Source organism: Artibeus jamaicensis, unplaced genomic scaffold (genome assembly GCF_021234435.1).
Source record: "Artibeus jamaicensis isolate MK-2021 breed Jamaican fruit bat unplaced genomic scaffold, CSHL_Jam_final scaffold_2172, whole genome shotgun sequence".
In the NCBI taxonomy this organism is placed as follows: Eukaryota; Metazoa; Chordata; class Mammalia; order Chiroptera; family Phyllostomidae; genus Artibeus; species Artibeus jamaicensis.
Window position 1 is genome coordinate 472,268 of NW_026522031.1, and position 23,916 is coordinate 496,183.

The following is a 23,916-nucleotide window of genomic DNA, read 5'->3' on the forward strand; positions in this document are numbered from 1 at the left end:
AAAAGACATGAGCATCTGAAGTGACAGGACCTAACAAGTACCAGAACATTAAGCGAAAAAATTAACAATCATGTAAAGATAAAATAAACATTTTTAGACATGCACACAATATCACAAAAAATTAATTTCCGTGTACTTCCATCAGGAAGATATTTGAAATATGATTCATCAAAAATGGAATAGACCAAGAAAGAGGAAAACATAAGATCCCAGAAATATGGGGTCTAACATGGAAGACAGGCAAAGACAAGGGCAGTCCCCAGTCCGGCAGCTCCTCCAGGATGCCCTGTAGCAGGAGGACAGGAGACTCCACGGGAGTATGGATGGAAGGGCAGGACAGTGTTTGCACAGCACTGAGAAGCATTTTATAACACTGTCGGAGACTTAGTCTTGAGAACGACTTAGTCATTTGAAATTTTCACCATCCTAGGCCCTGACATAAAATTTTGATTCATCTTAAAGTTATTAATGGCTCTATGAATGATTTTTTAAAAATCTACACAAGACTTGTTTTGTATCTAGTTATAATTTGAATTAACAGTTCCAATAAAATATACTTACGGTTCATACTTTTACACTACCCACCTCTTCTCCCATTTCTATAACCAGCAACAAATTAAAAGACTTTATTATCCACACCCCCTTACTAATGATACTCCGTTTTAACGATGATTTTCAGTAGAGGTCCACGGCTTCTGCATTGTTAGAGACTCTAATTCAGTCAGTAGTAAATAGATTCTGTTCTCACGCATGTTCACAGACTCCTTTGAAGTAACCAGTGCTCATGAGAGCCGTCTTTGGTCTAAAACTTTAGCAGTGCTAACAAGAGAACACCAGTTTTAAGAAAACGTATACGCTTGCTTCCTTCCATTGCAGACCAACTACCCAAGAAGCATACTCACCTCCCTGCTCTTAAATAGTAATCAGAGCTCTGCTTCTGAGGAGTCTGTGCTCAGGTCAGATGCCCCTGACAGCACAGGAGATCAACCTGGACTTCACCAGGAAAACGCCTCCAACAGGAAGTCTGAGTGGCTGGATGCCTCCCAGAAGTCACCCCTCCACGTTGGAGAGGCGAGGAAAGAAGATGACCCCAATGAGGACTGGTGTGCAGTTTGTCAGAACGGAGGGGAGCTCCTGTGCTGTGAGAAGTGTCCCAAAGTATTCCACCTTTCTTGTCATGTGCCCACACTGGCAAATTTTCCAAGGTAAGATACTGCTTGCTTCCCTTTCCCACATTCTTTCACTGTCAACAATAACAGCAATAAACTTTTGACAATTAGTATAACATAAAACCTTTCCTTCCCATACCCTGCCTCTGTTTGGAAAAGAAACATAATAAACTTTGAATCGTTACAAGGGGTTGCTGTGGATATCAGCGGTCCTCATACACCACTGCTGCAGTTGCGTCTTGCTTCACAGGCACTGATGTCTACAGATATCTCAGATTCTCACAGCGCCTTTGAGATGACGATGGCTGTTGAGTTCATCTCTCAGTTCTTCAAAGGCTATACTATGTAAAATTTAATTTCAAATGAAGTTACAGTAATAGTACTAAGAGCATTTCATTTTCTTGAATCATTGGGGCAAAACACCAGTTATGCATCACAGCAGCCATAGATTAATGTGTCTTCTTATTTAAGTGTTTATTTTATATACGTATTTCTTACCTCCTTGGCTAGATTCATATTTACCCTTCAGGTCCCTGGATTGCATTTCTACTGTTCAGCTCTCTTAGCATGGTGCCATGTACATAGTAGTTAATGGTAAATTCTCAGTGATTAAAATTCATGCCAGATAAATAGTCGTGTATCATGGATGGCATGGAGGAGGCAGGCAAGGGATATGGTGTAGAGAAAAATGATGCCTTAAGAACTCAAAGACTTTATCCCCCGACAGTGGAGAGTGGATTTGCACTTTCTGCCGAGACTTATCTAAACCAGAAGTTGAATATGATTGTGATGCTCCCAGTCACAACTCAGAAAAAAAGAAAACTGAAGGCCTTGGTAAATTAGCACCAATAGATAAAAGGGTAAGTTTTTTAGCCTTTCCAACCTAGACTGTTAAGCAGGGGTTTTGTCATTAGATGCATTATTATAATTCAGGTGTGCTTTTCATCAAAGAAGTGTATATTCAATCAAATTTTATATCAACTTTTTTTAGTAATTGCCACAAAAATGTAAGAATCTTAAATAATATATTTAAAAGCAGACTAACTTTTTTAGTTTAAAAAAATCACAGTACTACTTGTGTATGTAGTAGCATTTTGTAGATGCTTAAAATACCTTACTTGAAAACATAGAATGTGTATCCTTTATGTGTCCTGGACTCTTAAATTTAGTCCGTAGTTAGTAAATTTCTGTTTTGTTTTATTTATGCTATAGATAGGTTTTCTTCGCAGAATTTGTTGAGAGATGATTTTTTTAATTTACTTTTCCCGGAAATAATTCCATTCTTTCACCCAGTGGTACTGGGTTTATGCCTCAAAATATTTAACTGTAATTACCACTTAACCCTACCGAATCAACATTTCTGGACTAATAAAGAAGCTCCTTAGCTCAGTTGTTGAGTAGAAGAGTGAGTGTGAGAGTTGACATGCAACAGCGGGCCCAGCCGTGCACTGCCAGTGCTCGGGCGTTTATTGGGGTGAACCCGTAGGCAGAGAAGGAGCAAAGTGCCATCAGAGAGAGAAAGGGGGCCTTAGGACTGGACAAACCAGGAAAGGGCTCCGCATTTGGATCTCTTCCTTTATAATAATTCAGTACACAAACTGGAGAGATAGCTGGGAATTAATTTTTAAAAAGCTTCAAATGGGTTGCTAGTGACACTATCTTTTGTTCCTGTAATTACAAGGACGGATCTCATAGCACAGACTGACAAGCAGCACAGTTCAGTAAGTGACTGGGAAGGAGATAAAAATTCCAAGTATCAGTACTTTTCTTGTATTCATCTGGTTTTAATTTTTATTCAGGTACTTTGAGACATACGACATTGTAGTAAAAAATAAGCTGTGACTTCATTTTATTTTATTTTTTGCTTAGAAGTGTGAACGTCTACTTTTATTTCTTTATTGCCATGAAATGAGCCTGGCTTTTCAAGACCCAGTTCCTCTAACTGTAAGTATTAATGTCATTTTGTGCATTTTTACACAATGGAATGATTTTTCTGAAACTTGATTTATGAGAATCTAGTTTCTGTACCATTTTTCAGTAGTTTCTTGTATCTGATTCAGTCTCAGATACATACTATTCAGTATCAGATACATACATACTTCAGCCTATTCATACATACTGGAAGCTTTGATCTGAAATACATTTTACTGTTAACAGATTGGCCCAAACCCTCTATTCATGTCTCATACATTCTTCTCATCTCATGCATTTTACCTGCTATTCTCTATAATGATTTGTATCAGTTGTCTCTCTCAGGAGATTTAGGCATATCTCCTAAACTCTTGGGGGGGAAACTTTCCATTTGAGATAAAGACCCCCAGAATTCCCTGTACATATTTTAATTCTATGTGTCCAGACTTCAGATGTTAAGTAGACTTTTAACAGAGGAAGTCGTGTGTGTGAGCGTGCGTTGAGTGTCGACCATTGACTTCATAAAGGTTTATACCGAAAGTTTGATATGACTGTAATGCATAATTTTAGAGTGCTAAAAGTACTACTGAAAATATGTTCTGTTCTCTGATCCAGAATTTCTTTAAAAATTTAGTACTCTACAGTTTGATAAATTTAAAAAAGTTAAAGGCTAGAAAAGAAAATGAGCTTAATAAATATATTCAACTGATAAACAATGAACTTCTTTCTTGAGGCCAGGTTTTGAGAAGTTGAGATAGGAAAAGGAAATAAATACTTTCAGGGGAAGGAACTTTTGTGCCTAAAAGAGGCAGGGCAAAAAAAGTGGAAGAAAAGAGGGTTCTAACTAGTGAAACTTACTCCACTGAAAAATTTAACCTAGAACTCGGGAGTTTTTATGATCTTGGTTTATAGTTAGTTACATTTGGTATTAATAACAGTAGCAGTAGCAAAAAATAGCCCCCTTTTTCTTAATATATGTCATCTCATTCAGTGTTTACAAAAACTGTGAGGGCGGTAAGATTATTCCCGTTTGATATGTGAAGTTCGGTGAGGTAAGGAACTTTCCCAGGAGCATGCTACTTACTGAGTAGCCAAGCTGGGGCTCAAACCCAGATTCAAGCCCGTTCACTCTAGACCGCATTCAGCAGCAACATGTCAGATCCTGCCGGGAATAACAGTGTTTTTAATCATTGCTTTTTATTTAATAATGAAGAAAAGGGAAGTTTAGGAGGGAAAATGTGATGTTGTTAATTAAAAATAATTGGTGAAAATTTTTGAAAAAAAGTGTAGGCATGTGTAAAAGTTGCTACATAAGTCTCCTTAGCAATGACAAAACAATATAGTCTGAGTTTTATTCTACTATTGTAGAATTCATTTGGGACCAGGTAGAATTTAGTTATTTGCATTATAGTATCTCATTTATTTTGAAAGGTGCCTGATTATTACAAAATAATTAAAAATCCAATGGACTTGTCAACTATCAAGAAAAGACTACAAGAAGATAATTTCATGTACGCAAAGCCTGAAGACTTCGTAGCTGATTTTAGATTGATCTTTCAGAACTGTGCTGAGTTCAATGAGGTGAGCTGGGGAAGGGGAGACTAATAGCAGTACGGAACGTGGTATTAAACCAAACACCTTATCAACAGGCAAGGTTAGTTACGCTGGTGTAACTTCCAGAAGTTCAAGTGTCTCAGGGAATGACTTCATCCACATTTATATTCCAAGGTTTATTATATGGTGAGTGGAACTGCAAATTAGAGCTGACAACTTAAAGATTTAGAAAATATTTTTATCTAACCTAGAATTCTTCTTCATTCCCATCTTTATTTCTTGGAATATAGCACTTCCATGCTTTAGTCTTTTTAATGTTGATCTTGAACTACTAAGGATGTGGCCTAAATAGTTCTAATTTAAAATTTTTCCCATCTGTCAGTTTATCTAAATATCTGCCAGATTTAGAGCCTTTTGCTCATGGTTTGTTCTAGTGTCCGTTACTGATTCCAGAGTTCCACATTTCCTTTGTTCTAAAAATACCTGTTATATAATGCTTACAATAGGGCATCTTTTTTATCTCTCTTTGGTAATCCAGTTCTACCACTGCCCCATCCTTAGAGAATAATCCAGACAGTCAGAGCCTTTTATTTACCTTTTATCTGACTTTCTCTACATTTTGTTTAGCCCCAGGCTATTACTTTATATCAGTGACATTGCATAAACATTTTTACAAAACAGTTCACTAGTACTCCTAATCTCAAGTTGAAAGGGAGCAAAGTGAGAAATTTACTACTCTTAGTGACTGAAATGTTGGCGTTTGTTTTTTAATTCATATTTTATTTTTATCCAACAGCCTGATTCAGAAGTAGCCAATGCTGGTATAAAACTTGAAAGCTATTTTGAAGAACTTCTAAAGAACCTTTATCCAGAAAAAAGGTTTCCTAAACTTGAATTCAGAAATGAATCAGAAGATAATAAATTCAGTGATGACTCAGATGATGACTTTGTACAGCCCCGGAAGAAACGCCTCAAAAGCATAGAGGAACGGCAGGTGCTGAAATAAGCGGCACCTCTGGCGTGTGCTGGTTTTTAGATACTTTTGTTTCCAAAAATTATTTTGTCAGTAATTTAACATCACTATAAAGAAGAGTTTGTGACCACTCTGATCTATAAGTTTTTGATGTTTACTAGACTTTAATTTTCTTAACAACCCACTTCTTTTAACCTTGTTATTAAGAAAGTTAAAAAGGGAAGGAGAAAGGAAGAATGAAGCATCAACAAAATAAAAAGACGTTTCCATTTCTGAATTTCAAAACTGTAATCTGGAACTGTAGCTACTCTAGAAAAGAAATAGATTTTGTATGAAGTCTTAAGTTGAAATTTTAATGTGGTTTGGATGTGTGCATTAATCCATTTTTAGAAAAATACCACTTACCCATTAATTATGGCCCGACCATGAGTTAGATGTAGTGTCTTTAAGAACAGTACATAGTGAAGAACAGTTAGGCCATAATTAATGAACATGGATGGTAATAAGAGTTCTATCCTAGGATGCCAACGGGCGCAGCAAGTAAGTAGATTAGATACTATTGAGAAGGCACCTCATGTAAGATGGCAACTGTATTAAAGAAAAAGGAAAACAAAAGTTTGATTTTTTTTTGTTTTTTTCTTGTCTGTAGAGGTGTTTGACATAGCAGATTCCCAACGCCATTTTTCATACATTTCTTAATTGAATTTCTTCCAACGTGGAAGTGAGTGAACGCATTTGGTTTTGTTGGATGTCTGTGTGGTTTTGCTGTTTGTTTGAACTGTGCAGGTGACCCTTTTATAACGAGACTCATTGTTTGCAGTATGGCTTTTAGTGGAACGCTCAACATATGAAATACAGCTCTGTGCGGTATTTGGTGTGAGGCTTTTAAAAAATATATACCCTATTGGGCATTAAATGTATGTTCCCCTGAAAGGGACTGGTTTTTGTGGTTTTCATCTGCCTTTATAATTTGGACTGAAAATATATTGTGGAATTTGGGAGCTGGCTGTTGGAGGGAATTATAGTAAAAATTTAATTTTTTTGAAGCATCTATTTCCTATTTTTAAGAATTAGACCTTCACATTGAATCTTTGATCTCAATTCTAAATTTCATTTTTATTCTCAGAGATATAAAAGATGTCTTCTGAGGGCAAACATATTCTTAATGGGCCAGACCTCGCTAGTTTAACTGACATTGGTTTATTCCTCGTTCAGTGTCAAAGAAGGAAACTAGATTAAGAAAATTGCTGTGCCATTTGCTAACCTAATGTTTGACAAAATATTTTACATATGAATTTTTTTAGTTTGCCAAAGTAAACCTTTCTAAAACACTAATTGGCTAAGGAAATTTTTCTGTTTCAGCTGATAAAATAAAAACATGGCTGACTTGAAAGAATGTTCTCTTTGGGTGGTATCATCCTCCACGAAGTAGACCTTAGAGGACTTGCTTTCATCCACGTGGCATTACTTCTTAAAATGGACAATGGGAAAATATTCTGTGGCTGATTCTCTGGGTTTTCAGATATTGCTAAAGATAAAATATGAAAAAATAACTTACTAGCAATAGCGTCTCACTTTCTGTGTAGATTTAGGCCTTGTCTATAATGTAAATTATACATTATTGGTTAAAAGGGTCTTAGTCACTTTTTTGCATGTGTTCAGGGTGACTGTTGTGGTGGTGGTGTCATTTTGAATATGCATTTGCCATTTATTTTCTGAAGACTGAACAGTGCATATACTATTTTGATAACAGTGCATAAACCATTTAATTGTCTTATTTTGCTCCAGCACTTACAGCACACCAGCTGTTGAGCTTTTAGTAATAAGTTCATTGGTATCTTAGAATACTGTTCTTCTGATGGTTTGTTCTTCCATATTTGTCTTCTGAGTTAAAACAGGGCAACAAACAAATTTTGAGAAGGATCATGAAAGGAAGTAGTACTAAAGAGAAAAAATACATAATTTTCTAAAAGAATTCGAGCCAGAATTTCTAACTGATGTCCCCAAAACTTTCACTGATATATTCAGTGCTATGTTAATCTTTTTTTAAATTGATTTTAGAGAGAGGGAAAAAGAAACATCAACTTGTTGTTCTACTTATTTATGCATTCATTAGTTGCTTCTTGTATGTGCCCTGACCAAGGATTGAACCCACAACCTTGGTGTATGGGGGATGACACTAACCAAATGAGCTACTCAGCCAGGGCAATATTAATCTTTTAAAACAGTATTTAAAAGTGGTTTTCTCTCCACAGTCTTAAGTTAACAGTATTTAAGATTATAGTCCTGTGACCTTATTAACAAGCACCGATGTGCTCAGGCAGATCCCAGCTAAGTAGTTCTTAAATTCTGACAGACAGTTGTAAGATGATCCTAACGATATATATTATCCCATCCTCTCAAAAGTTAAGTGCAATTCAGGCAACCTTGACCTAACACTCCGGTGTTTATCTCCAAACAAAAAGTCCAGATTTCCCTCGATTTAGAACCAAGACCCTAGAGTCATAGCTGCAAGACCCCCAATGACTAGACATGATCACACCTGTAGCCAGGGTTTATGGATGAGCAGAGTATGTGGGAGCTAGGATTTACTCAACTCCAACTCATTGAAAGCTTTCCCCGATGCCAAGCATCTGATCTTTCCAGCAATAAGAAAACCCAAGTACACCGTCAGTGGCTTATGTGGCTCTGGCAGAAGTATAAATAGACTGAGATATACCATATTGCATTCAAAATGTATTTGTACATCAGCATCTGGCAATGCAGTCATTTTGTCCTTTGAATTAGCAGGCCCTGCTTATCTTTTCTGAATGGAAGGGTAGGCAATTGGAAAGTGCTCAAAGGAAAATGTCCTCTTGCCAAGGTAGTTTGACCATCTTTTCCAAGCTAAAGAAGAAGCACTCAATTTTACCACACATAGTAGTGCAGTTGAAACATAGCTTAGGAATGCTTTCAGAAAGTTTCACTCCAGAGTCAAAAAGGTGAGTATACAAATTATTGCTTCATTTATGAATTTGCATTTCAAAGTCCTATGATTGCAGTGTTTAAAATCTGGGTGTCACAGAGGGACCAGTTAGACAGTGAAAGGAGGAAGTCCTCCTCTTGGCTGAGCCCTGATCCACAAATAATGTTGCTTCATGTGAACAAAAAATATTTAGTTTTAAACTGAAGATAGTCATTTTCTGTTTATCTGTATTTGTTTCGAATGAGAGAAATCAGGTGGTTTGGTTAGCCATTAAAATTCTGGACATGGCCATGAGTTCAGGTATCTAATTTCTTATTGAAATAGAGCACCTCCTTTTAAATAATCATGTACATATTTTAAAGTATTTTATACCCTCATGTAAATTAATAGTTGATGTCTTTTTACAAACATAATGCCCCTTCATTTTGGGTGTGAATTTACTAAGTCATAATTCACATCTTGGTGGCTCATGCCTCCTGAGTGAGAACAATGCTAGCCAATCCGATCGCAGATTTCTGTCTCCATGAAGGTGATGTTTCTTGTGAGGGACATCTGAGACAATAGTCTTTGTTTAATTTTAGGGGGCCAACTGCTGGTTTGATTTTAATAAAAATTAGCTTCAATGGGCTTTTTCTGTGAATATTTTGGCACAACAAGGAATTTTTAATGGAAAAGTCACTGGTGTCATTCAGTAGAATTTAAACTAGCTGGCATCTGCCTTCATTACTGTGTGTGGTCTTCTGTGAAACTGAGACACAGGGACAGGCTACTCGTCCATAAATAATAGGAAACTTTAGAAATTCTACCACATGTATTTCACTACATACAGAGAGAAGGGGTGTGATAAATACCTTCAAACACTGATTTCCACCTTTTCCCCCTAAGAAAAGGAACGCAAACTCCTGAAAGTAGGAGAACAAATGATGCCATAAAACATTTTACTTGAATGGAACCTATTGGGAGGGGAGGGTATTATACAACATCTGGGAGCTTTTACAAGTCACTTTGAAAGTTTATGTCTGTTACCTTAAAGGTTAGAAAGTTTTGATTCTTGGAAGTAACTATTTGAAAAATTCACTGTTGGATATTTAATGGATCTTAGTTTGATGGGGATGTGAACAGCTTTCTATTTGATTCTTAAATGAGGTTTTAGTTTGATGGGGATGTGAACAGCTTTCTATTTGATTCTTAAATGAGGTTTTAAATAGAATAAGTCCTAATTTGAGTCCTTAAAAAATCCTTTAGAAGTTAAACATTTAGCAAAATTTTGTCTTTTGTATAGAAGAAAGGCTATTTTAAAGTCGTCAGTGAAAGAATGCCCAAACCTGTAGAATAGAAAACTGTATAAAATTTATTTCAACCAAGATTTGAGGACATGCCCTAAAGCGAGATCTCAACAGATTGAGAAAATACTCTGGAAAGTGACAGTTTTGCAGTTTATTTTACACATTTAAAATCAAAGGAGAAAACGTTGAGGAAGGTTATGTAGTAGCTATTGGTGGTAGATTAATGAGGCAGGAGGAAAGCAAAATGTGGAAATTCCTGGGATTGGATAGAAAAGGAAAATGGAGACATACTTGCTGCCTTTTTACACTGGTGGTCACAAGATAGTTAATGAACATTTACGGCACGTAGAGATGGTATGTGCGGGAGAACATAACCATACGTGTTACGTGGTCTCCAGGGTGGGTGGTTGTGCCTTCACGAGGGACCAGGAAAAGAAAATTACTCTGACATTTCAAAGGTATGTTATCCTAGATGCATAAGAACCATGGACAGGGCTCGCTTAAGGACGTTGTAAGCCTGGAATGTGACCGACTACCTGCCACAACCTGCCCAGTTTAGGAATTTATGACCAGACCGTCCTGTGTGGTTGCTTCCAGTCCCTGGGCTTGTTCAGCCTGCCAAGTAGCCCCTTGGCCGGTGGGACTTGCTGTGTTGCCCCTTCTGTTCATGAAGCCCTCTACCGTGTATGAGGATACATGTGAGTATGAATTCTTTGCCCATAGTCTCTAATACCTTTAACTTCAGCTGAAAAAGAAAATTTAGTCAGGAATCTTTCCATTGCAAAATGACTGGTGCCCAGTTTTGATTGTTTTTTTAGGGGAGAGGATAAAACATTAGGTTGACCAAATAGGTTGGGTTTTTTTTCCGTAAAATGGCTCTAGTAACGCTTAGTTGTCTTTAACTTCATTTGAGACCATTTTTTTAGATTGTATTGTGACTGCTGTCACATCAGCATGCATTTAAAAAAACCTATCAAAATAAGTGAATTTTTGTGTGGTCATAATGTTAATATCGAAGACGGAAGAAAATATGCAACATTTTCGGCATACAATTTGTTATTTCAAGAAAGGTAAAAACACAACAGAAACACAATAAAAGATTTGCGCAGCGTATGGAGAAGGTGCTGTGGCTGATTGAACGTGTCAAAAGTGGTTTGCAAAGTTTTGTGCTGGAGATTTTTCTCACTGGATGATGCTCCGAAGTCAGGTAGACTAGTTGAAGTTGATAGTAAACAAATTGAGACATAAATTGAGAACAATAAATATTATGCCAGGTGGGAGAGAGCTGACATACTCAAAATATCTGAATCCATGAAGTTATTGGTGAAAATGAAAAAGCTGTCTTTTATTTTACAGAAAAAACTAAATGGGCTCTTTGGCCAAACCATCATATGGATCCACCAGGTTAAGCACTTTTCACACTTGGAATGGCAATGTACTGACCTGATAAGTGGCATGTCCCCAAAGAAAATGTTCTTAAGACGGAGGGAGGAGGAGCAATAAGATGAGCAGAACCACAGCTTAGTGGGCCGCCAGGTGCCACACTTTGACAATGATACAGGCTCTTTAATCTGATTGTATTGGGGATTTACTAATGATGGTATATATATATATATATATGTGTGTGTGTTAAGAAAGATCAACATACAAAACATCCAAAATAAAGGCTGGCATTCATATTATGAAAGGAATTTTTGCTATTACAGACTGTGCTTTAAAGAGAGTTATAGAAATTTCCCTCTACATGTCCAATTATTTTATTCTGAGAAATCAACCTGTATTATATTACATAAATTACAATATGCTTGTACAGAGATACCAGTTCTATTATTACTGTTTCCAATACTTCAATGAGTATTGTCGTAGTTTTTTCATAGGCTGTGAGACCAATATGAAAATCTTCTCACAGGTAAGTGGTATGAAGTTCGTTTACTTCCACTTCTATTACTAGTGACTAATAGTAGAAATGTAAGCCAAACACACACTTGATCAGATTTCTCAAATTTAGTGTTCAATTAAATATACATGATTAGAGTTCGCTATACACTAACTTAGTGTCTTGTTGGAATTCTGGGTGCTAGACAGAGCTGGACAGTATCACAAAGGTAGATAATTCTGGATACGCCCAACTATTGAGAGTTCCTGAAATTGGGGAAGGTGCTTAAGCATCGGGGTTGGCATTGGTTGACTGATTATCAGTCATTGCTAGACTTTGGTTTTAATTATAAATGCTGCTGTCCTCTTTGGGAGTCTTTTAAAAATTAGCATATTTTTTGGACCATAAGGCGCACCTAGGTTTTAGGGGAAGGAAGTAGGAAAAAAATTTTTGAAGCAGAAAATGTGGTAAAATATTTAACGACAAATAACATTTCACCAGTGTAAATGTAAACAACTCAACAGCAGCATTAACAACCATTATTCCTCTCAAATGGGGGTGTGTGTCTTATAGTCCAAAAAATACAGTAGTTTTCAGTTACATTTGACGTACAATATTAGTTTCAGATCCACAACATCGACACCAGACATTTTTATACCTTATAAAGTGATAACCCCAATAAATCCATTACCCATCTGGCACCATACTATTAAGATATAACTGACTATATTTCTTATACTGTACACCCCCAACTTTTTGTAACTGGCTGTTTGTATTTCTCAATCCCATCCCACCAACCTCTTTATCAATTTGTTTTCTGTATCTGAGTTTTGTTTTGTTTTTTTTTTAGATTCCACATATAAATGAAATCATGATATTTGTCTTTCTCTGTACGGCTCATTTCACTGAGCATAGTACTCTCTAGGTCTAGGTCAATCCATGTTGTCGCAAACAGTAAAACTCTGTTCTTTTTTTTTTTTTTAAATATCTTATTTATTTTTATCTTTAGAGGGTAATGGAAGGAGAGAGTGAGAGAAATATCAATGTACGGTTGCCTCTCGTGCGTCCCCTGCCAGGAACTGGCCTGCAACCCAGGCACGTGCCCTAACTGGGAATTGAACCGCGATCCTCTGGTTCGCAGGCCCACACTCAATCCACTGAGCTACACCAGCCAGGGCCTGTTCTTTTTTTATGGCTGAGTAATGTTCCATGGTATATGTGTACCGCATCTTTAATTGTCCATGGGCACTTAGGTTGCTTGCATATCTTGGCTATTGTAAATAATGCTGTAATGAATATAGAGATGCACATATCTTTTTGAATTAGTATTTTGGATTTCTTTGGGTTATTGCCCAGAAGTGGGATTGCTGGGTTATGTGGTAGTTTAATTTTTAACTTTCTGAGAAGCCCCCGTACTGTTTTCCATAGTGGCTGTGCCAATTTGTATTCCCACCAACAGTGCGCCAGGGTTCCCATTTCTCCACATCCTTGCCAACACGTGTTGATTTATTGATAATTGCCATTCTGACAGATGTAAGGCAGTACCTCATTGTGTTTTAATGTGTGTTTCTCTGATGATTAGTGAACTGAAGCATCTTTTCATATGTCTCTCAGCCATTTGTATGTCCTCCTTGGAGAAAGGCCTGTTGGGTCCTCCGCCCAGTTTTTTATTCTGATTATTATTTTTGGTCTGAGTTCCTATATACAGGTATGGCAAAAGTAGGTTTACAGTTGTTTGTATGGAAGATAGTGCAGTAATAACTAACCACACAAGGATAAACCGTTTTATGTACACACAACTGTAAACTTACATTTGTCCCACCTGGTATGTTGGGTAGTAACCCGATACTGGATGTATCATTGACAGTATCTCCTTCCATTTAATTGGTTGTCTTGTTCTTTTGTTGGCTTATTTTATGGTACAAAAACTTCTTAGTTTCATTTAGTCCCATTTCTTTAGTGTTATTTCCCTTGGTTGAGGAGTCTTACTCAAAAAAGTATTACTAAGAAACTGCCTTTGTTTCTTTTAGGAGTTTTATAAAACCTTGCATGTAAGTCTCTAATCCATTTTTTTAGTTTATTCTTGTATATGGTGCTAGAAAATGATCTGATTTTTTTTGCATGTATCTGTTCAGTTTTCCCAACAGCATTCATTGTAGAGGATGTCTTTACCCCATTGTATGTTACTGCCTTTTGTCATAGATTAATTGACCATACAGGTATGGGTTTATTTCTGGGCTCTCTATTCTGTCCCATTGATCTATATGTCTGTTTTTATGCTAGTACCATGTTAAGTTTCTTTTTTAAAGTGAAGAAGTTGAATATTTTATTATCAAACTGTTTCTCATATTTTCCTGCAAGGCCGTTGCTTCACCATATAAAAATAGCACCAGCAAACCCAGTATGTTGCAAAATCAAGATAGTGCTGATCATCATCTGACACCATACAGGTAACAAAAACTTTCTCCACTGCTAATTATTTCCAGTGGAAAGGTCATTAAGCATCCTGACCCAATTCCAGAGATAGACGTAAGCAAGTTATAGTATTACGTAACATTTGAGATAACAATACTTTGTAATTATGTAAATTTTGTTACTATTTTTTACAGATAATGTCAGGAATTCTGAATATTGTAACTGTAGCCTAGTTTAAAAGTCATAGGGTGTTGTGAAAAAGGCACAAATTGTGTTTATCTGCAATCATTAGGGTTATTTTCTCCCAAAAGCATTGTTGAAAGTAGTTTCTTTTTTCGTTGGTCTTGCTAATAGTTGCTATTTTCAGTCTTCTGTCTACCACTATTTTAAGATAACTATGCTAGATTAAAAACAAAGTTGTTTCCTACTAATTTATTTGGGGGGTGGTTCCATTTTTACTCAGTAGATTTTATGCATTTCTCACATGCTTCTTCGCTCATTAGTTCATCTAGCTATGAAGGGTTACTCAGTATCATCTTGATCACTCAACTCTCGTCATAACAAGATTTGTTGACAAGTCCTGGATTTTCTACCAGCACCTCATCAGTTTCAGTTACTTCTGAAACGAGAATAGAGTTCACTAGCAACTTACGGTTGCCCTGTAAGTATAGTTAGATGCCAGGGATCGTGATCCCGCAAACTGTTTTTCTTTGTCAAGGTTGTTTTGGCTATTTGGGATCCCCCCCCCATATAAATTTTAGGATTGTTTGTTATAGTTCTATGAAAAATGCCATTGGTATTTTGATAGGGATTTCATTGAATCTATAGATTACTTTGGTTCATATGGACATTTTAATAATGTTAGTTGTTCCTATTCATGTTGTATCCTTCCATTTATTTTTACCTGTAATTTCTTCCCTCAGTGTCTTATAATTTTCTGACTACAGGTCTTTTACCACCTTGATTACAGGTAAATTTAGTCATAGGTATTTTTTATGCCATGTAAATGGGACTGTTCTTTTAATTTCTCTGATAGTTCATTAATGCTATATAAAAATGCAACTGATTTCTGGATGTTGATTTTGTATTCTATTACTTTACTCAATTCATGTATTCTAATTAGTTTCAGGTGGAATCTTTAGGGTTCTCTCTATATAGTATGTCACCAGCAAATAAGTATAACTTTTTCCTTTCCAACTTGAATGCCTTTTCTTTTTTCTTCTCTGGCTGCTGTGGCTAAAAGTGCTAAAAATGCACATCTTTGTTTTGTTTCTCATCTTAAACCCCTTTTAGCTTTTCAGCATTGATTCTGTTGGCCATGGGTTTGTCATATGGCCTTTGTTATGTTGAGGTGTGTGCCATCTATTTCCATTTTGCTGAGAATTTTTCATCGTCAGTGGATGCCGGTTTTGTCAAATGCTTTTTCTGCCTCTTTCGATATGGTCATGTGATTTTATTTCTCATTTTAATTGTTGTTCGAGTACAGTTTTCTGCCTTTTACTCCCATCCCAGCCCACCCCCAGCCCTCTCTACCTCCCTCCCCTTGTTGTCCATGTGTCCTTTATACTTGTTCCTGTACACCCTTCCCCCCAAATTTCCTCCCCTCTGGTCACTGTCAGCCTGTTCTGTATTTCTGATCATACGACTTTTTATCCTTAATTTTATTTATGGGGTTTATCACTTTAATTGATTTACGGATTGAACCAGGCTTACACCACAGGAATAAACCCCATTTGATCATGCTATATGCTCTTTTTAATGTGTTGCTGAATTTTGTTAATAGTTTGAGGATTTTTATACCTATGTTCACCAAGGATATTGGCCCATAATTTTCTTTTTTTGTAGTGTCTTTGTATGGCTTTGATATCAAAATGCTGAGCTTCTAAAATGAGTTTGGTAGCATTCTCTCCTTCAGTATTTTGGAATAATTTGAAAAAAATTAAGTACTGATTCTTCTTTGAATACTTGATAAATTCACCTGTGAAGCCATCTGGTCCAAGGCTTTCGTTTGTTGGGAGTTTTTTGATTACTGATTTGATTCAATTATACTTGTTACTTTGTTTAGATTTTCTGGTTTTCCCTAACTCACCTCGAAGGCTTGTGTGTTTCTAGGAATTTATTTCTTCCACGTTGTCCAGTTTCTTGGCATACAGTTCATAGTATTTTCTTATATTTTGTATTTCTATGATGTGGGTTGTCATTTCTTTCATTTCTAACTTTATTTATTTGGGCACCTTTTTTTCCTTGATGAATCTGGCTAAAGGTTTATCAATTTTCTTTTTTTTGTCTGTTGTCTTTTTAGACCCTAATTCACTTACTTCTGATCTTTATTATTTTCTTTCTTCTGCTCACTTTGGACTTGGTTGTTCTTTCTCTCATTCCTTTAGGTGTGTATTAGAGTGCTTTTGAGGTTTTTCTTGTTTCTTCTTGTAGGCCTGTAGTCCTGTGAATTTTTCTCTTAGAACTGCTTTAGCCGTTTCCCCCAGATTTGGGGTCACTGTGTTTTCATTTTCCTCCCAGTATCTCCATTTCTCATTTAATCTTGTTGTGCAGTAGCATGGCATTTAGCCTCCAAGTGTTTGGGAGTTGTTTTGTTTTTTCAGTTTCTTGTAATTGATATCTAGTTTCATACTATTGTGATTGGAGAAGACATAATTTCAGTCAGATCTATTGAGAACTTGTTTTGTGGCATAACATGTGGTCTCTTCTGGAAAATGCTTCATATGCAACTGAAAAGAATATATATTCTGCTTTTGTATGAAGTGTCTTAAAATATCAATTAAGCCCATTTGGTCTAATGTGTTCGAGGCCACTCTTTCTTGGTAGGTTTTCTGTCTGAATGATCTGTTCATCGACATCAGTGTTATTGTCTGTCTCCCCATTTATGTCAGTGTTGTGTGTGTTTAGTTACTCCTACATTTGGGTGTATAGATGTTCATGAAAGTAATATCCTCTTGTTGGATGACCCCTCTATCATTAAATGTTTTGTTTTTTGTTACAGCCCTTGTTTTCAAGTCCATGTTGCCTGTATTACAACCCCACCTTTTTTTAAATCTCCATTTGCATGAAACATATTTTTCATCCCTTGACTTTCAGTCTGTATTTCCTTCAGTCTGAAGTGGTTCTCTTGTGGGCAACATATGCATCGGTCTTGTTTTCTTACCCCTTCGGACACCCTGTATCTTTTCATTTGGGTGGTTAGTCCATTTACTTTTAGTGTAATTGTTGGTTGTTTTTGTAGTTTTTTCTCTATTCCTTTTTCACTCTTGTAGGTTGATGATTTTGTAGAGTGTTGTTTGGATGCTTTTTATTCCTTGTATCTCTCTTGTGGAGTTTTGATTTGTAGCTGCCGTGTGCTTCATGTATACCAGCCTGTACTTACAGCAGTCTGTCTTACGTTAATAGTCATTTAGGTGGAAACTTCCTAAAATCACTACAGTTTTTATTTGTTCCCCTCTGCTTTAATGTTTTTGTAATACATTTTTACTTTTCAGTGTTTATATGTATCCATTAATTCATTGTTTTAATGACATGTGATCTTCCTATTTTTTCTTACCCTCAATTATTATTGCCTCATCAGGTCTCAGTGTAGTGTTCAGAAGAGAAAATGTCAAGCTTATATTCTTGGAGATAGTTATGTTTTTCAGGTATCTTGTCATTCCAGCTGGAAAGAGGTCTGTTGGCTGGTCAGTGGCTGCCCACACTTTTTAAAACTTTTGAAAAAACACAGTGTAGACAGTAACTATTAATATCCATGATTTGGAGAGTACGCCTGCACCAGGGCTCCCAAACAAACTAAAATCAAGTCCAGAAATGATCCCAAAGAGGAAGCTATTTCTTTAAGCCGATTTCCTCTTTGTATTTTGTGTAACTGTGTCTCTGCTTCCCCAGAAGTATTCCGTAAACTTGTTTCAGAGAAACTGAGGCACTGGAAATCAGAGAAGTTTGTGTTGGTGGCTGAATTACCCTCCTTTGTCATGGCCTGAGATATGGGAACAATGGCATTATCTTGTCAGGCTAGGGGGAGGCAAAAGATTGGCAGACGAATCAAATGTCTGTGTGGTGTAAAAATTAAGGAAAGGATGATCAGAGAGGGAATGGAGAAATCTTTCCTTATCCTGTGTCTTGGGAGGAAGCAGCCTACCTTGATATTGGGTACTTCTCTCCCCAGTCAGTTGAGGTCTCTATTTTTTACATAGTACCAGAAGTCAGGTGGAGCCTTCTTCAATTACAAAATATCCAAGGTTTGACACCTTGAAATTTGGGAGTAGTGCCAATGATCAAAATACTTGGTAGAGTCTCTTCCATGAATCTTACTTTCTCAAAAGACCAGAGTAAAACCATGAACTCTGTATAAATAACAAAAGACTGTAATGGAATTGACAAGGAAATGTGGTTATTTCTCTGACATAACATTTTAACAGGAATTATGACTGATAGCATTATACTAGGATATACCAGGTTTTTAAGAATTTTATACAGTTTCTGGAACCACTTAATCTACCCATACAAATACAACCTAAAAAGGTTAAACATCACTTCTTACTTGACTATGCTTCCTATATAATTTAACATATTAAATAAGCTTAATTGGCTTAACATTTCTCTTTACAGTTGACCCTTGAACAACATAGGTTTGAACTGCCTGAGTCCACTTACACACAGATTTTCTCTGGCTTACAATATTATAAGATTACAGTGTGCACCACACAAGGCACGTTTCCATCAGCTCTTACTGGTAAGGCTTCCGGTCAGCAGAAGGGTAGGCTCTTAGTAGTTGTTTTGGGGGAGTCACAGTTATATGTGGATTTCCAACTGCATGCCAGAGGGGAAGACAGGGGTCAGCACACCTAACCCCCCTGTGCTTTTCAACATAGTTCAAGGTCAAAAAGATTCTAGAATTTTATTTGGGGGAATTTTGTCAGGTGCCTGTTTATCCAGTGTGACTTTGCATTAAATACAGAAGTTAAATAGTTGTTACAGAAAGCCTGTTAGTTCTTGTAATATCAAGAAGGTGGGGTTCAGGGACTGATGAAGGCGACGTGCAGCACACCAAACTCATTCTGGTAAGACACTCGACTTTCCAGGCAGATTACTTAAAAGGTAGGGAAAACCCGTTATTTGTAATTCCTTAAGATCAGACCAATAATATAAGAAAATTTTGTCCTCTTAACAGGGGGAAAATTTTTAATTTTGCACCAGAATCCTTTTGATATTAAAACTCACTTTTTAAAAACTTAAATCTAGTTTAATCTTACTCAGCTTGACCACACAGAAAATCCCTTTTCCACAAATATTCTACAACTTTTTAAAATATCCATTCAGAAAAAAAAAAATCCATTCAGGTTTTGTGTTTCCTCTCTTGACCAGGCACTACAGAGATCCAGCAGAGCTGACTTGGGTAAGAGTTCCCACTTTTCACCAGATTCTGCTGATTTTGCCCAGAATTTGCAGGCTCCATAGTGTGAGTGGGGTTTAAAGCAGAAGGTGTAGCTCCGTTATCAACCAGAATTTGGCAAGGTTTTCCTTTCAGTCTCCCCTGGGCTGTTTAAAGGGGTCACATCAACCTTGGACGAGTCCATAGCAGGGCCTCCTTAGAGAGTAGATAGAGGAGAGGTGAAGGATTCGACAGAACCTTCAAGGACATTCTTTTCTCTGGTGTCCCGATGACGGTCTCAGGGCTTTTGCAAGGCCGCTGACTTGGGACTGTTCATGGTCTCGAGTGGTCTTCTCCAGAGCAGAAAGGCGGTTCAGACAGTACTAGTGGACTGAGCGCTCTGGTGGAGGAAGGCAGAGGGGAACTGGAAGAGTTGCATCAGTCTGGTTGTAAGTTCTTGTGTCCTTTTCAGCTAGGCTGCAATGAGGCTGTTTTGTAGTTTTGAAGCATTTGAGAGGGGGAAGTCATCTGCATACTAGCTACGATAGGCATTCCATTCTGGTTGTTGATTTGGGAGCCCTTGGTTTCAGGTGTGCTTCTTGTCTAGCTGGAACATTCCTCATAATGGCCATTTGTAATTTTAGGTGGTTTTAATAAGAGTTGCCCATTTTTCTAGCTGTCTACTACCTCTAGAACCACAGTTCTGAGACATAAAATAAGCAGATAAGCCGGAAAGTAGAACACTCAATTCTTTGAAACTTGAGGATCCCGTTCCTTTAGCTAAGCTTCGTGGGATATGCTCCTGGGTTGGGGATTGCGTAGTGGTTTACAGCGCAACTCATCGGCATGGAATTTTCCTTGAGGTTGACAGGTGAACTAACTTGCATCTGATCTATTCCGTGATGACCTGTCCTAGCGTGAAAGTTGTAGATGGAGGTGGCAATTGCTCTGACGCCTTACAGGTGTTTGAGTCGTGCCCAACAACTTCTCAGATTTGGCTTCTGAGATTCCTATTAGCAGTAGACCCCTTATTCCCTTCCTGAGATGTCTTTACAGTTCCAGACGCCCTGAGGGCTTTTAATTGTCTGGTTTATGCCTACTTAGATTCTGTTTTGCCTTTGGTTAAAGCAATCTTGATTCCTTAATTTATTTCCCCAAATCTCCCCACAGTTTGGTTTATGCTGTGGACTTACCTCACGGCTTTGAGTTCCCTAACTAACAGCTACCACGTACTGCGGACTCACAATATAACTGTCCTGGAACTGCAGTACTTTTTAAAATAAAGTGTTTAGAATGGAGAGCTGCACGCCAAGGGGTGGAGCTCAAGCCCAAGAGTGACTTACCCACAGCCCTTGGTTTTGACAGGAGGAACAGTGAACTCAAGGGTTCAGCGGGCTCCTCACCCGTGTCTCATTTTGCAGGCCGTTAGCAGTCGGTGTCCATCCTTGTCACCAAAGCTGTTTAAAATAATTAAAGACAACTGAAGTGATTCAAATAAACTTTATTTAACACTTGCTAAGGCAGGCAGTCTACAGTCTTAAGGGTCCAATGGAGTGAAGCAGGGGGCAGGAAGCTTTTAAAGAATGAGGAACAAGAAAGTAAACATAGAGCCCAGCGTTGGCTGGGTGTCTGGGCGGCTAGTTACACTGTGTTTGTGGTCACGCAGAGCACGTTTGGTTTGCTGATGTGGCACCCCAGGCAGGAGCACCCTTTATCTCGAGCCTAGAAATTTAATTTCAACAAAATTCAACCTCTAGCCAGCTGAAAAGATGTTTTACATTTTTAAGGGCTTGTGGAGGGGGAAAGGTGACATCTGTGTAGTTTTACAAAGCCTAAAGTATTTACTGCCTGGCCCTTCAGAGAAAAGGCTTCCTCACTTAAAGCCACTTGTCCCAGAGGTTCAAATAGGAATGGTTTGCACCCTCCCTGAAGCAAGGGTGCAAACCACACACACAGTTGTCTAGTGCGGGATACTTCAGGGTGTTTGCAGCAAATCGTTTCCAGTGCCAAATGGGGGTGAGGGGAGTAGGTGAGCCAAGCCTTGGGGCCCCCAACTTCCAAGGTCTCCACAGTAAGTCTGAACAGAACTAAAAGACTCAATGTAAATGTAAAAACTTAGGTGTTTCCTTTCCACAGCGCGCCTAGCCTCGTAGAGTGAGGCGTGCGTAAGTATGAGATCATGCCGCTCAGTCAGCGGAGGGCAGACAGACATTATGTGATGTAGGTAAGCTTGCTGCACTTTTCAAAAAATTGATGTTTCTCTTTCTGAAATCAATTTGTTGTTCCACTTATGTATGCATTCATGGGTTGTTTCTTGCATGTGCTCTGACCCGGGATCAAACCCACAGTATTGGCAAACTGGGACAACGCTCTAACCAACTAAGCTACCCAAGCAGGGCCAAGTTCGCTGCATTGATTTTTGGTATCACATCATGTGACTCAAAGATTCCCCTGTAAATTAGAGTAGAAACAATGTATGGGGAACATTAGATCATTCCCTGCTTCTTGGTAATTCAAGATTCACACTAATTTAAGCATATTGTTTCACAAATAAGCAATTTTTAAACTACGGGGGCCTCAATTTTAATAAATATGCTAATTTATATTGTAAATGTGATGGCTGCTTTTGAAAACCTTAATGACGCCACCTCAAGTTCTTGTCTTGGCTACAAAATCTCAGCCTAACTTGTGCTGTGGACCTTATGGGAGAATATCATCTGTATGTGTGTGTGGTGTGAAAATTAACTCACCTACTGAAGGTGAAGAGACATAATGTCAAGGAATAAAAGCCACCATCCCCCCCCCACATACCTTTCCAATTTTAAAGTATATTCCATATCAGTTCTGTGTATATTGGCTCTTAGAGATCAATAGGCAATTAACCCACCTTATTCTTGTGTGCCTTTTTTTTTTTTTTAATAATCAGTTTCTTGGTTGCCAAATAGCATACAGAAGTAAAACCAGGTTTTGAAGAATGTACCACAGCTCTTGGTGAAGATAGAATGCAGTTTTCTCTGGTAGACATGGGTTTGCAGGTCTTCATTTCATTTGCTGGAAAAAGATGTTATTTAATAGATCAGTACATTTAATAAAAAGAAAGCCTTCTCCCCACTCATATTCAGCTGTCTGGCACTTAGAAACTAGGAAAATTTACTGTTGTGTACCTGCTGAAGCAATGGTTGCTTTATAATTCAGTTATTCTAGTGCAGAACAGGCAGTCATTCAGGAAAAAAAATGACATTATAAATATCCTCTTTCAAGAGTTTGTTTTTTAGTTTACCAGGCTTGTCAAAATTAATAGAATTATTCAACTATTAGCCACACTGATTTATCCAGTCAAACTATTGTTGGGAGTTAAATTTTTTTGGCATGTTCAAACATTACTAGTTTCATATGTTAAGTGTTCACAAGACTAAGATTACACCTTTTAAGATTTTTCCAAATACGCATAGGTTCTCAGTGGCTCTGTGTGCCCGGTCCTGTTTATGAAGCAGGCACGTCAGAGGTATTACGACCAGACGAGAGGCTGGCTGGTCCTTTCTCAGTGGACGTGACTTCAGCTGGAAATCCATAGAGCACAGAAGTGGCGAGCCTGGCTTCCTACTGCAGGCAGCGTTACTACTTAATAAGCGTGGAAACTTATACTCAGGTTTAGCCTCACTTGATTTTGCAATTTGTGTTAAATTCCAGTCCTCCTGCAAACTGCTGTGTTCCATTATACAAGTTACTCAACTCACCTTTGCCTTAGTTTCCTCATTTGTGTAAATGATGCGATACTCCCTTTATATAAGATTAAAAGGAATCATGAATCATCGACTTTAATCTGTGGCTTCAGGCATTCAATGAATGGGTTACCTTTCCAATGATGGAACCTAAACACAGCCCTAAATTCTGAATTATGTGGCAGGTTATCTAGTCTTGGATTAAAATGCTTATTGTTACCTTAAAGATAAGCTAGGGTTTTTAAAAAGTGGAGCAGCATATCGCTTCTCGGCCTTTTGGCTAAGATCAAGTGTAAAACGTGGAGCAGCGTATTTTGGACCTAGGAAGAACATATCAGGAGTGTGTGTTCTTTCTTTTGCAGTGCCTTCCTTACACCTAACACAGACAACAAAGCAAAACACGTCTGTGCCAGCACTAACACTTGACATGTCTGGTGGACGATGACTGGGGGGGGCAGGTCACAGGCAGCGGAGAGGCATCATGACTGAACAGCCTCATTTAGGGCAGCAACTCAAGCCTAAGCCCAGCTGTTCTGCCTTTCCCTGTGCTTGTACACATTGGCGCACACTCGTCCTTGCATTCCAGCCACAAGCTTCGTGTTTAAGGCAGGAAAACATCAGTGCTGCCACCTGGTCTTTGGTCAGGACACAGGGAGGGGTGGGAAAGG

The 23,916-nt window shown here is 37.8% G+C and overlaps 2 protein-coding genes across 6 annotated transcripts in view; one reads left to right on the plus strand and one right to left on the minus strand.

Annotated features, from left to right (window-relative positions):
* Window positions 1-9,897, plus strand: part of TRIM24 (tripartite motif containing 24) — a 139,296-nt gene extending 129,399 nt beyond the window's left edge. For both annotated transcript variants that reach the window (XM_037159255.2, XM_037159253.2), the window contains exons 15-19: window positions 877-1,205; window positions 1,897-2,029; window positions 3,039-3,113; window positions 4,512-4,661; window positions 5,431-9,897. In XM_037159255.2, the coding sequence (XP_037015150.1) occupies window positions 877-1,205; window positions 1,897-2,029; window positions 3,039-3,113; window positions 4,512-4,661; window positions 5,431-5,640 (897 nt within the window). In that variant the 3' untranslated portion in view covers window positions 5,641-9,897. The remainder of the gene's footprint in view (window positions 1-876; window positions 1,206-1,896; window positions 2,030-3,038; window positions 3,114-4,511; window positions 4,662-5,430) is intronic.
* A 983-nt stretch (window positions 9,898-10,880) lies between these two features.
* SVOPL (SVOP like) overlaps window positions 10,881-23,916 on the minus strand; it is a 65,120-nt gene continuing 52,084 nt past the window's right edge. For 2 of the 4 annotated variants that reach the window (XR_008389970.1, XR_008389971.1), the window contains 2 exons: window positions 20,870-22,577; window positions 10,881-11,070 (listed from right to left, as the gene is read on the minus strand). Coding sequence is in view for 1 of the 4 variants with exons in the window: in XM_053656591.1 (XP_053512566.1) it covers window positions 22,566-22,577 (12 nt within the window). In the remaining 3 variants the exon portion in view is untranslated. Of the gene's footprint in view, window positions 11,071-15,711; window positions 22,578-23,916 lie in introns of those variants that run through there. The other 2 variants (XR_008389969.1, XM_053656591.1) reach the window with 2 other exon arrangements.